Here is a 14,089-nt window from a genome sequence, read left to right as displayed (position 1 = left end):
TTCGGACAAGACCCCTTGGTGTGTCCGTCGGTACGGCAGTCCGTGCACCATAACTCCCCTTCGTCGCCCTTGCTTGTGCTTCCTTTGGTTGCCTTTATCTCTCTCATCATTCGCTCCATATCTTTCTGGAGAGCCCGTACCTTCCGATTAGAGTCGTCATCACTGCTATCACTTTTGTCAGAAGAGGAATCATCCTCCGACGAGGATTTATTTTTCTTCTTCTTGGACGTCTTCTGTTCACTTTCTAAATCCATTGCCCTGTTATAGGCGTCGGAATATGAAGGAGGTACTATCTTCATTTTTCGTCTAAGGGATTTCTTTAGACCTTCTACGAACCACCGTTTTTTCAGTCCGTCTGCCGGCTGGTTCTCCATCTTTCCTAGCAGCTCTTTGAGCCGCCGGCTGTAGGTTCGGACAGTCTCGTCCTTCCTCTGTTTCGTGCCGTAGATTTCGGCTACGATCTCATTGTCGTCTCTTAGGAGACGAAACTCTGCTTGAAATTCCTTCTTCAGGTCTGCCCATGTGCCAATTTTAGCCTTATCCGTATCCGAAAACCAGTCGATGGCTACGCCCCTCAGGGTTGCGGGAAACTGTGTTACCCACTCGTCCTCATCGGTAACACCATTCGCTCCCCAAATTGTTTCACACGTGCGACAGTGGCGGACAGGGTCTTCTTTCCCATCCCCATGGAACTTTGGAAGTTTTTGTTTTTGTGCCATACCTTGCCTTTTTACTACTGGTGGTTGTTGTCCTACTCCGGATGGGTCAGATCCTATAAGGGGTGCTTGACCGCCGTGCCCCGGTGTCCCTCCGACACTCCTGGCAGCCCCGGTGTCTTCTCCCTCTTCTGCCTCCTCCCCACTCCTTGGAGTTTTCCTAGCCTCTGGTGTGTGTGGCAAGTCCCTCAAATCCCTCAACTGAGTTTTGGTACGCTGGGAAAAAACAGGGAGAGGTATATGCAGTTGTTGGACATAATTGATAGGAGATGGAATGGACAGATGCACACTCCTCTCCATGCTACGAGATACTTTCTCAATCCATCGTTATTCTACAAGACTTCATTCATGGATATTGATGCTGAGATCAAACAAGGCTTCTTCAAGTGCATGGACGAAATGTTTCCAAACCAACATAAATTTAATGCAGCTATGTCAGAGTTGGAAATGTACAAGCAAGCTAGGGGTTTTCTCTCTTTTATGGCTGCCATGGAAGGCAGAAAGACCTTCCAACCAGGTAGACTTTATAAAGTTTTGACAATCTCTTTATTTTGCCAACATGGTCATTAAATTTGTTAAGATTTTAAGATATTCTTACAATATTATCTCCATATAATGTGTTTTTCAGCTCAATGGTGGGCTTATTTTGGAAACAAATTACCAAATTTTAGGTGGATGCCCGTGTGTATTTTGAGCCAACCATGCAGCTAATCTGCTTGTGAGCGTAATTGGAGTGTTTATGAACACATACATTCCAAGAAACGCAACCGCCTAACACAACAACAGATGAATGATTTGGTGTTTGTTTACCACAACCTCCGCTTGAAGCTAAAGAAAGCTCAAGGTAAGAATATTAATATATAGTTGCAGTTAGTTGGAATTTTATTCATTGTGTTTCTCACTTGTAAGGCGAAGACTAATTTCTACATGGGCAAAATCAGGAACTATAGAGTGTTGGTGTTGGAAATAAGCCACACCCGAACCGACGATGGACTGGTCCAAGAGGGGCCAATAGCGCAGTGGTAGAACACTCCAGCAGCGTATGGAAGGTCCTAGGTTCGAGTCCTAGCTAGTCCATGTCTCAACATGGTATCGGAGCCAATTCCAAGCTAGGAGCCCCAAGCACACGAGAGGTGTGGCTTAAGGGGGGGTGTTGGTGTTGGAAATAAGCCATACCCGGACCGACAATAGACTGGTCCAAGAAGGGCCAGTAGCTCAATGGTAGAGCACTCCAGCAGCGTATGGAAGGTCCTAGGTTCGAGTCCTAGCTGGTCAATGTCTCAACATGGTATCAAAGCCAGGTCCAGGCTAGGAGCCCCAAGAACACGAGAGGTGTGACTTAAGGGGGGTGTTGGTGTTGGAAATAAGCCACACCCAGACTGACGATGGACTGGTCCAAGAGGGGCCAATAGCTCAGTGGTAGAGCACTCCACCAGCGTATGGAAGGTCCTAGGTTCGAGTCCTAGCTGGTCCATGTCTCAACATTGAGGAAGACGAGCCAATTGACCTCGATGAGATAGATCAAGAGTCTGAGTGGATTGTTGCTGATGCTAATGATGATGATGATACTCCGCTTGAGCCTGAAGATTTTGATCTCATGAGGATGGCCAACATGGATCCTAGATGGATTGAACGAGCTAGGACAGGCTCTCACCCCGAGCTTCATCATCAGGGTCTCCTGCCCTCTAGCATGTCATTGCCTACAGTTGATGTTTTGAAAATTTGTACTTAGTTTACAGGTTGACTTTGTACAAAGTCACAAACTATATTGTAATCGACATTTTGACAACTATCACCATCTAGATATTATTTATGTTGTATGTTTTGTGCAATGCAATCAACGATATGAATGTAAAAAACGAAAATCTATTTTCTATAATTCATGTGTTGAAGTGTCTATTTTATTTGCCTACAATATCTCTATGCTATGCAAATGCCCTTAAATATTTATTTACTTTTTAAAGTAGTTTTTGATTGTTTTTCTGCATTTTTTTACGTTTTTTTTGTAAATCTGATTTTTTCCCATTGTTTTGCCGATTAATTCCCCAAACGATTAATGCTTCTATGAGCTTAAGAACCAACAATAATAACACCATCATTTTTACACACCATATTCATCTTTGCTTCCTTACTGTAAAGCACCGTTTGTAGGAAAAACTTAAGGAAAGAACAATGCCTAGTTTGCCAAGGGTTTGCCCTGGGCATGGACGAGCTCACCTGGATTCTCTCTGGGCATGCTACAGAGCATACCCAGATGAACCCAAGTGGACTCAGCAGAGTCCTGTCTCCACCCACAGCAGATTGCACCAACTACTTGGATGTATGAACCAGAAATGGATCTAGGGGCTAACCTATGCAAACCACCAACAAACTCACCAAGAAATGTCAAGACCAAGAAAAGCATATAATGGGGATTTCTGGTAAGAAAAAAGAAAATGGAAATCAAATAAAAAGTAGGAAAAAGTAATAAATTGAAAAAGAGCTCGCTGATCCCATTGATGGGATACCAAATTCTCTCCTTCCGTCAATTGATCACTCAAAAATCAAATCAAAGCCCTCTCCAGAAGGTCGGTGGAAGTCATACTTTGATGGCACATATTAGGGCAATATGAGCCCATTTGGTGCAGGATGTGCCATACACAATTTTTCTGGAAATTTGATCAAATTTGCTGCCAAGAAACTTAAACTTGGAGCAAAGAACAAAGCTAAGGCTGAAGACCTGCTCCTTGGATTACAACTAGTAAAATCTTGCAACCTCAACAACATGTGATGATCATCACCCTTCACATAAGGAACAAACACTCGACAAATTGGAGGATCCTAAACATACTAAACGAAGCTTGGGCAATACTAGACAACCTCACAATGTTTTCCATTAATCACTAGTGTAAAGAAGGAAATAAGTTGGCCAATTAACTTTCAAACCAAGGTATCCACCAGCCAGAAATTATAATGGTCAACACCAACACCGAGCAGTGGCCGAATCTTCAAAGCATATTAAGAAATGATTCTGAAGCTAAGTAAAATTAATTTGGATCTTAAGGAGCTTCCCCTCTGAATTTGTAGAGAGGTTTTACCTTACACGCTATTCAATTTTGTGTTGTCTTACAAAGAAAAACTAAAACGCTAACACACTTGAGGGAGGTAGATAAAGCTAGGAAGAATAAATTGGAACCACTAAATCATCATTGTTAAATATCTTGTAACATTAAAATGCTGAAAATTGAAAAAGACTAGGGAAAACATTAGTCAAACAGTCCATCATATAGTAATCCCTGGATACTTAACAGTACATCAATAGTTGAGTCCCATTACTAATTCATGTATCTCACTTTTAGTCCAGTAATAAGAAATTGTTTGATTAATGTTCAGACGTAAGCTCTTTCTTCAGTTCTCATTCTTAGTTGAATATCATAATTTTTATAATAGGTATCAACCAACTACAAACGTATGATGGCTAAAACAAAGAAAATACCTGATTAACTTGATCCAGCTTACTTATGATATTAAGCCGGACATCTGGAAATTCATCTTTAAGGAGTGCAAGAAAAATTGGAAGTAATTGTTCAATTGTTGCCTCCTGCAAAGTTGTGAACGATAGAAACATGCATCACATGAGAGAACCTCTAGAAACAAACCAACACACATATCTAATTATCACCAATACCATAATAATATTAAAGAAATAAGTAATATATCACTAAGCAGTGTAAAACAACAAAGTATGATAATGTAAAATTTGACTAGGTCACAATAATCCCTACACAAAGTTCTAAAGAATGCAGCAGATGAAAATCCAGTAGTATGCCTATAAGACAGGAACACTCTCGTAGAATTTATGGTTAAATTTTCCAATATATATTTGAGTCAGAGCTGATAAACAATAAGATGGTCATATGGATTTCTACTAACACAATTCTAACATGGAATATGCACAGGCCCTCTGGAAATAAGAAAACTGTGTAACCACTACCTAAGTACTGCTGCCACAGAAAATTTATGAACACTAGATGCTATTGGCTAGAGAACTCAAAAACTCATTTTCCCATGCTCCTAGGACTATGGCTCTATGGCAGTGTATTGATAAGGTAATAACTAATAAGAATAACATAACTTGAAAATAAATGTTGTTTTCCACAACGTACTTAAGCATATCATACAAAAATGATATAGCAATTATACAACACGGAATGATAAACATAAGATAAATCTGCAACATCAAAGCTTACCTTCCCCAAAACAGGTGCCATACCCATGATAACAGAAGCCAAAGCAGAACGCACATGCTGTGAAGAATCTGTTGACAGGTCCTGTCAAGACAAATTTAACTTCATTAACAACTAAAATATAAGTGAAACTGACTGCTAAAAGACTTCCTGAGGGAAGTATAAAGAATCCTCAGGAAAGTATAGCTTGTAGCCTTGTACAAATCAAATTACCTTCACGCAAGGAAGTATGTGCTGGATTGCAAGCTGAGGATTCAATATTCTACAAAACTTGGTCACCTTTCCTGCCGCCGCAATACGTACTTCTGCTTCGTTATCCCGTAACAGCCGAACATATGCTGGCACCAAGTCCGCCCTTCATGTTATAAACAGGCCAAGTCAAATTTAGACAAATATCATGGTAAGTATGCTCACAGAAAATTAACTTTCAAAATTCCCCAATCTTATGCTGATATACCCCACAACCAACCCCAGATTTCCCTTTGAAACTTCCCACCACACAATATTATTATATTAACCTAAGAAGAATGCATGGTAGATGGTGACTGAAACATCCCCAAATAACAAGTACACTAAGGTGAGTAGAACTATGTATCAGATACATTGCTAAAAACACATGCTTTAGGTAATGGTCTACTACAAAAGTGTTCCTCGGCTATTCATTACCCTTGCACCCCAAAATTGCAGATATTTTGGGAATGTCCCCCTTTTTACAGTATTCTAGGGTTGGCCTCCTGTCCCCAATGTCCCCCAACCTTCCCAGGGACTTCAGGCCAGCCCCATTCCGTGCTGATTTTTGGCAGATCTTCGAGTCTACACTAATCATGCAATGGAAGAAAAGCTATGATTTGGAGTTTATTTTTTGAGTAGAAAGATTACTCTGCCTTGGAGAGAGATGCTCCTAGACATTGTGGTGTTGCAGTCAGAATTTAGTTAGCATGAGATCACTGGAGGTGTACTTCAATGCTAGCTGGCCAATCTGCATTAAGGAAACTGTAAAATTGTCACCTTATGTGACCATTCTGAGACAATTAGACTAGTAACTTATATAGGAGTGTCTCATTTGAAGGCCTCCTCTGACCACGTGCCTCATTGATGTAACCTTGTTGCTATGAGACCATTTTTGTGTCATCTCAAAACATGTTTATGCATTTCTCTAGTACTTGGCTCACCTAAGAGAGTTGGGCTATATTTGACTTCAGTGTCCCAGTCACCCTATCTAAGCTAGCCTATTCACTGGTCATTCCACGTCAAGGTGATTGTAAAATTGTTATGTTATACAACCATTCTAAGGAAATCAAACAAATAACTAATATAGGAGTGTCTTGTTTGGAAGCCTCCTCCAACCGCATGCTCTCCCATGTGACCTAGACAAATTAAGGTGAGAAAAAAGTTATCTTGGTTGTTGGTTGGAATGGAATGAGTTTCTTGACACGTTTCAATAGAAAGACCAGGGAGCCTACACTTGGATGAATGTGAATCACCATGGATCTATAGAAGGGGTTCCTTAGAGAATAGAGAGTGAGTGAAAGTTATTTGAAGCACCATAGAAAGTGAAACAATCTAATACTCCACTCTCAAGAAGGTCCACTCAGTGGAAAATGTAACATAATTGGAATAGCCCACCTATTTTTAAAATACATTCTAATCTTGCTTTGTTTTCTAATGTATGTGTGTAGTTTGCTCTAATAATGGATTTGAGAATTTAAAAGACATGGTTAGCAGCTATGGGCTGATTCCTTGAATGTGGGAAAAAAGTAGGTAAGATCTTCTCTCCTATTGAAAAGCCTACATCTTTAAAATTCTTTGATCTGTTGCTATTATGTTTGATCTTGGGGTTAAATAATTAGACATGGAAACAACTTTTCTATATAGGAATTTGGAAGAAGAAATACATGTTACACAGCAAAAGCACTTTCCGATGTTGTAAGAACATGGTTTGCAAGATATCTCTCTATAGATGTAATTTAAACCAATATACGTTTTCATTTCTGATGAACCTTTCAATTGAGCAATGTCGTTTTCCACCAGATGAGATAGAAGACATAGCCACATCCTTTATATGAGCGCAATTAGTAGTCTACTATGGTTTGACTAGACCAGACATTCCTCAAGCAATGGGAATCCTAACAAAGAATATGTCTATTTTGGACAAGGAGCATTGGACTCTAGTGAAGAGAATCTTCAAATATATTTGAGACATGTCTTAGTGTTTGTTTTACTACCAAGGACAGTTTTTTGAGCAAGGCAATATATAAACAAAAGGTCTACTAGTGGTTATGTGTTTACACTATTTTGTAGTGTGATTAGCTGGATGCATGAGACATAGGTTATGGTTGCTCTTTCAACTACAAAGGCAAAGCAAGTTAGTGTTACTCAGGCCTATAAAAAGGAAATTTGACTTTAGCAAGTGTGTTTTGAATATCAGGTTGAAGCAAGATTCAGTGAGGCAACCAGAGTGTCACCATCAGCATAGCAAAGAACCCTATTTATCGTGTTCTCTTTAATGAAGCTCGTGAGAAACAAAGGAGTTCAAATAGTGCAAGATGGCTATGGAGATGTTTTACCTTTGCAACAAGCTTGTTTTGTCTATGTTTGACACCTTGCATAGAAATATTAGATATTTTTTAGAACTATGGTCCATGTCAAAGTGGGCACGACACTTTAGAGGGGCTCGATATTTTCCAAGGGGGTTGTCTCGATGTCAATGGCACATTGAGGTAAATGAAATTAATATTTGTTGGTCATGATTTAGCAAGCACATGATTTATTGGATTCATTGGAAGAATGCATTTAATTTGTGGAGGTCGTTGTAAAATGCATTCAAATGCTTGGGGCACATGTAGCAAGCCTATCTTAGATGCTAGGTTTAGAGGGAGCAATTGAAGTGCCTTGGAGAATGTGTCATCTTTTGGTCCTGGAGGCAGGCTTGGGAACCCACCTTCGAGATGCACTTGGGTAAATGGGTGCATTGATTATTGGAGGTTGGGGCATTAGATAATGGTGGTGAGAAAATTTAGTAAGCTTTCCCTCACTTTCCCATGAATAGAAGGCTTGTGATGAAGATTAGACATCATCTTCTAGATGTTCATCACCTTGTCAAGGTTCACTATGATTGAAGCTTGGTATACACACTTGGAGGCTTCAATTTCTTATTGAGTAGATTTTGAAGAGCATAAAGAGGGACATGTGAATATCATTTGATCTTGGATTGGTGTCATAAAGATTGCAAAAGCGGTTGTCTTCCACTGCCAAAGATCATATCTTGCATGGTTTCCTCCTTAACTAGGTGTATTGATCTCCTATGAAGGCTCAGAGCCTAATATTGTGTATTGTAACTGTTCTGTTGCTGCAAGTAGTTTCAACCTTTTGGAGACTAGGTTTACCTGAAAGAATTTTCCTAGAGAATATTGGTATGCCTCTCTATTGCGTGGTTCTTCTATTCTTGTTATATGATGTTATGCCAAAATGCTGCTGGTATTTGTAACTTGCAATATCATTCCTCATAGAATTAGTGGTGGAAATTGCTTCATATTTCTCTTTAGTAATTTGTTTCTCTTCTTGTTCACTCTCTTGTGCCATTACTCTGCTGAAATTGTTCAAGATTTATTCACTTGCATTGTTGTCCTTATTGGATTATGTAAGAATTAGTTACATTTCCAGTCAAATATGTTTCCACTCAACATTGTAGGATTGCCAATTAGAACGAGATGTAGGGCATTCATAAAACCCCAAAATAGTACAAAAGCCGTAGTTGTCAAAAAGTGTGAAATATTTAAATGCTAGGAGAGAGATCTAACCAACTAGGGAATAGGTGTCCATCAATTTGGATGGACACAAAGACTGTAAAAATCAAGATTAACAAATGTCACTGCAATGTGCAATAAAGGGCAATGATTTTATAAGATGTTAATTGTGAGGGGTGAGTCAACAATGCAGACTTCATTTCTGTCATCCTTATGGATGCAATTAAATATGTGAGACCTCTCGACATTGTTTGAGTAATCACAGATGACATAAATTTGTTAAGCAGTTCAAATAGATGTGGAGGCAGGCCATGTTCATATTTTTGAACATGCATTGAAGTCCATTTGCTTAATTTGATGTTGTTAAAATTGGACAAGACCATGTTGTCAAAGTTGGACAAAATCATATGGATAGAGAACGTTTATGCGGAGGCCAATTAAATTCACATGTTTATGGAAAACAATTGCATGATCCAAATCATCTCCAAGACATCTCAAGGATGGAATTAAAGGTAAGTGATATAATTCAATTTTTTTATTAGAATTTCCATGCTAGATAAGTATATTAATTTTTTTAACAATTTCATAGGTTGATGATACATATATTACACTAGCATACTTATCTTTAGAAGAATATAGGTAAATGTTGTGACATATTCACACATCGCCCCATTGCAAATGGGGACCCCTACTTTTTTCGCTTTGTGGGGTTTTGCTTTCTAGGTTTTAGAGTTTTGTCTCTTAGCCTTTGCTTTTCGAGTGTTGCCAGGGGGATCACCTGGATAGCAGGCTCTGCTTGAGCTAGGTTGAGTCTTTGGGGCCCCAGAATTAGGGTTTCTTTGAAAGTCTTCCTTAGGGCCTGGTTTTGATCTTGTTGCTAATTGTGTCTTGCTTGGTGAGTGAGTATCATTCTTGAAGGTCCAAGCTAGGTCAAGTTGGTGAGTGATGAAGTCTGGAATGTCATCCTGATCTTCAAATGCCCTGAAATTTGGCTAAGTCTGGAATGTCCTGATCCTGAAATTTGACTAAGTCTGGAAAACTAAAGAATCCTCCAAAAACTAGATTTTGCAATATAACTCCTAGAGGTTCGAAACCACTCTCAAACATCCTGACAGTATATATGGAATATAACTTAAAGTATAAGAAAGTTTCCTTATATCTTTCTTCTTTCTTATACTTAAATGTTATATTCCATAAAATGATCCTAACGGAGAGACCAAAATGTCAAATTTCGCTCTTGACCCTTCCAGAGGGTCCAGGGCGAAAATTCTTCAACCACCTATTTTCCTTTGCAAAATCAAGTCAAACTTGGGTTGGATGTGAGAGGAGAAGTGTTTTCTAGCCTTTTGAGGTGAATTCAACTTGAAATGATGGAGGAATATGCCTAAATTAAGAATTTCGCTCCTAACCCTTCCAGAGGGTCCAGGGTGAAATTTCACCACACCACCTTTTTTCCAAATTTGTGTCAAGACAATTGCAAACTAAAGTGAATTGGGATGGAAGAAGTCTTTAGGAGTAACTTCAAGTTGCTAGGAAACATTCAAATTGAAGGAATTGAGCCAAATCAAGAATTTCGCTCCTGACCCTTCCAAAGGGTCCAAAGCGAAATTCTAAAATCCACCTATTCCTTTCACATTTAGACCAAGCCAGGCCTAGACAAAGATGAGAGAAGCCCTTGAGATTGCCCTTAAATGGATTTTGGTCTCCAAAAATGATGATTTTGGGCTAGAGGAAGAAATTCGCTCCTGACCCTTCCAAAGGGTCCAGAGCGAAAATCTTGGTAGCTCTTATTTTCTTCCTTATTTTGGCTAAGCTTTGGCATGATGGAGAAGGAGTTAGTATGTTCTTGCCCTAAGAGGGAGTTGGATGAATTTGAAGATCAAGATTTTAGCCTAAACGGGAATTTCGCTCTTGACCCTTCCAAAGGGTCCAAAGCGAAATTCACTATAAACCTCATATGCTACTTGATTTGGGCTTGAAACCTTGTTCCTTAGGTGGAAAATGATCTATGTTTGCCTCCAAAGAAGATTGAAGTTTGAAAAATGAGCAATCAAAGCCTAAACTAAGATTTTCGCTCCTGACCCTTCCAAAGGGTCCAGAGAGAAAATCTTCTTAGACCTCTTTTCCTCCCTAGTTTGACCAATTTTTTATGTCCAAGGCATGTTGAAAGGAAGAGTGTAAGGCCTTCCCCAAACCAAGCTTTGATTTACTTAGTTGACCATGTGTGACCTATTAATAAATGCTTTATAATTCAATAGAATGGACTGTGTTAGACAGATAGATTGGTGAGAAAGGTAATTGAACCAAGTTATATAGTTATTGCACCTTGTGGTGTACATTTTGATATGTTATGAATTTGAAATCCTAAAAGATCCAATGACTGGATAATCTTGATTTAACGTATGTCAGCTATGTCTGGATGTAGAACGTATATGATTTCGTGATTTCATAACAATGATGAATGTTGATGCTTCATTTATATGCTTTATGATAAAGAACTATATATGATCCTACGATAGGATAAATTTGAGAGGAGGTATGTCATTATTGGATTTGCAGGACTTTACTATGAGGATAGAAATAGGAATGCATGTTTTAATGTATGGATCAAAATTATGTGAATGATGATAATTGTTATGTGGAGTTATTTGGATGAAAGATGTATTGATTGATAAATGTATATTGTATGCAGAGTGTTTGTAGTGCATTATTATTCATGTGTTTTATATTATATGAGATTATTTGGAAGTACTAATGTGTAAATTGAGTTGCGCAAGAATTATCCATGTGACCATGGGAATATTACGGAGAACCAAACCTAGACTTATGTATGTTCGTAAGCCAGGGGTTGTCTATTTGGAGAGACAACACCCCGTTTGTGTTGTATTTTATTCATAACAGTATATGCTGCATGTGTGTTAAGTGTATTTAATTTACTTGTGTAAAATCCACAAGAGACGATTTCATGTTTTAAACTGTAAAAGTATTTTATTTGTGTCACTTGACACGTGTGGATTTAAGTTTAAATTTTATTTTTTTGTCTCTTGGTGGGAAAGTGTTCAACTATAGCTTTTTCAATTAATGTAACGTGATGTCATAAATACCTTGGGTAAAGAATCTTTGGGGTGGTCAACATAGGTTTGACCCGAAAATAAACTTCAGAGGGGTTTAAAATGGGTTAAATGAACACCTAGGGGTAGTTTAATAGGGTTTCCTAAAGCCCATAAGGTATACCTAAGGGTTAGGGGTAATTTTAGGCAAGTTTCTACTCCTAAGTGACCTTTTAGACACTCTAAAATTTGACTTTTCTGAGTTGTGCGAAAATTGAAATTAGAAGTTTGAACCTAGTTGTAAACTTTCCTTTTCGAATGAGAGTCTCTTTCCCATTCTGTCTTACCTTCCTCTTTAGTTTTTAGAAACTTGTGAGAACTGAGAGAATGAGCTTCTTAAGCAAGAATTTGAAAATTTGAGGGTAATCACCCACTCTCCATTTTTGGAGACAAAAGAATTTTGCAAAGAAAAAGATAGAATTTTGGTTTGAGAATTTTAGCTAAGGGTAGAAAGAGAAGAACCGTGGAATTGGGCTGCTCATCCTCAACAAAACTAACCTACCTTTAGGCAGATTAAGGTTGGTAGTATTCATCATATAATGGATTTCTTATTGCATGTGTTTGTAAGTAATGTTTGTGAAAAAGATTTGTTTCCGTGCATGTTCTTTTGGAAATTTATTTGATATTTTGTTTTATACCTTGTATGTGTGTTTGGGAGTAATCAAGATCTCCTACTCTTGGGAGAGAGGAGGATCTTGTGGGTGGTAGAAGTGACAGCCCTCGAGTGAGAGACTCTCGTTATGAGAGCAATCACAAGGGAATTTATGTGACCCTTGCTGCATGGCTTGTTTATGCATTGGGGGTCATAAGGAGGGAAATAAGGCATGAATGCCTTGGGGGGCATAAGGAGTAAGGGGTTGATTTATGGTATACTTATGTATTTGGTTTGCCATGAGGTGGCTATTTGTTTTACCATACTTGCAGTCTCCTCAGGGTACTTGGTCCACTACCACCCTTGAAAAGACAACACCAATGTGTGGTGCAGTGTAGCCGGGTTTGGGAGTGTGTTTTGAGTTTGTGTGTATTTTGTCTTCTGTGTTGCATGTTTGTTGCTTGTCTAGGGCTTGGTTCTCCGAGCTCGGGGGTGGCTACTAGTTAGCCTAGGCTGGGAGGTGAGCACTCCATGGTCATAGCCTATGTTTATTTGCAGGTTGTTGGAAGAAAGGAAAAAGGACAAGTAGAGATTGCGGGTTTCAGAAAAGATTTGGGAATGGAATATTTATGTTTTTAAGTTGCAACATTGTAATAGGAAATTACGTCATATCTATTTTTCGAAAAGAAATGTATCAAATGTTTGTGAGAGCCTCATTTAATAGAAATGAGAGATCCATTAGTTTTGAAGGTTATTTCGTAATTTAATGTACCTTAAAGAGATGAAATATTGTTTTATGCTATACAAAAGAAATGAATCTGGATTTAGTTCCTAAAGTTTTTCTGAACTTTAATAATTGTAGGTTATACAATATTTTGAAAAGAGCAATGAAATTTATTTTACCCCTTTATGCATATGAAATAGATAAAGGAAATAAAGAAATGATTTAATGATTGCAAGCATGTTGTTTTCGAATATGAAAGTTCCAGTTTAAATCCTATTGCATGGCTAAATTTAAAGGATTCTAGATAAATTAAGTTGCAGAAATTAAAATCACATATTTATTTGCAGAAATTTAAGTCTAGAAATTAAATGGTCTATCTAGTTTTAATAATCACATATGTATATAGTTGCTGTTAAAATTATCGTACTCTATTAGTTAACTTTTTGCAGAAAATAAAACCTATACTATTCCCAGTGAATTTAATCCTGATAATTACCTTACTTTTGGCAGAAAGTAAAACTAAATTTAAATAAATCTAAATTATTTCGCCTATTTTTTATTAAAGCAACAAGGATAGCAAAGAAAGAAAAAAAATATAATACATTGATCTAGTTAGGGATAATTAAATCAATCTGTTCAAAGAATAATAGTACGTATTTACTTACAGAAAACTTTAACCCTAAAATTTAAGTGCATTCAAAATATGTTTATTTAAGTTTATATCTAGAATATATGTATATATATATATATATATATATAATCATATTTAAACCATATTTGTATATATATATATATAAACTTATTTAAAAAAAAAAATATATAGGGTTTCGGGAGGGCCGAAACCCACTGTGTGTGCACACAGTGGGCGGCGCCAAAGCCGACACTGTGTGGACACACAGTGAGCAGCCCGTGGACCGCCACTGTGTGGGCACACAATGGGCGGCGCCCGCGCCGCCACTGTGTGCCCGCAGACCG

At 38.1% G+C, this 14,089-nt stretch overlaps 1 protein-coding gene across 2 annotated transcripts in view; it reads right to left on the bottom strand.

The window, feature by feature from the left end:
* Positions 1 to 14,089, bottom strand: part of LOC131034056 (serine/threonine-protein phosphatase 2A 65 kDa regulatory subunit A beta isoform) — a 64,393-nt gene that overhangs the window by 14,704 nt on the left and 35,600 nt on the right. For both annotated transcript variants that reach the window (XM_057965401.2, XM_057965402.2), the window contains 3 exons: positions 5,156 to 5,297; positions 4,946 to 5,026; positions 4,192 to 4,296 (listed from right to left, as the gene is read on the bottom strand). In XM_057965401.2, coding sequence (XP_057821384.1) covers positions 4,192 to 4,296; positions 4,946 to 5,026; positions 5,156 to 5,297 — 328 coding nt within the window. The remainder of the gene's footprint in view (positions 1 to 4,191; positions 4,297 to 4,945; positions 5,027 to 5,155; positions 5,298 to 14,089) is intronic.

Source organism: Cryptomeria japonica, chromosome 2 (assembly GCF_030272615.1).
Source record: "Cryptomeria japonica chromosome 2, Sugi_1.0, whole genome shotgun sequence".
In the NCBI taxonomy this organism is placed as follows: domain Eukaryota; kingdom Viridiplantae; phylum Streptophyta; class Pinopsida; order Cupressales; family Cupressaceae; genus Cryptomeria; species Cryptomeria japonica.
The sequence above is the reverse complement of the archived record's forward strand: the minus strand, read 5'-3'. Positions and strand labels throughout refer to the sequence as shown.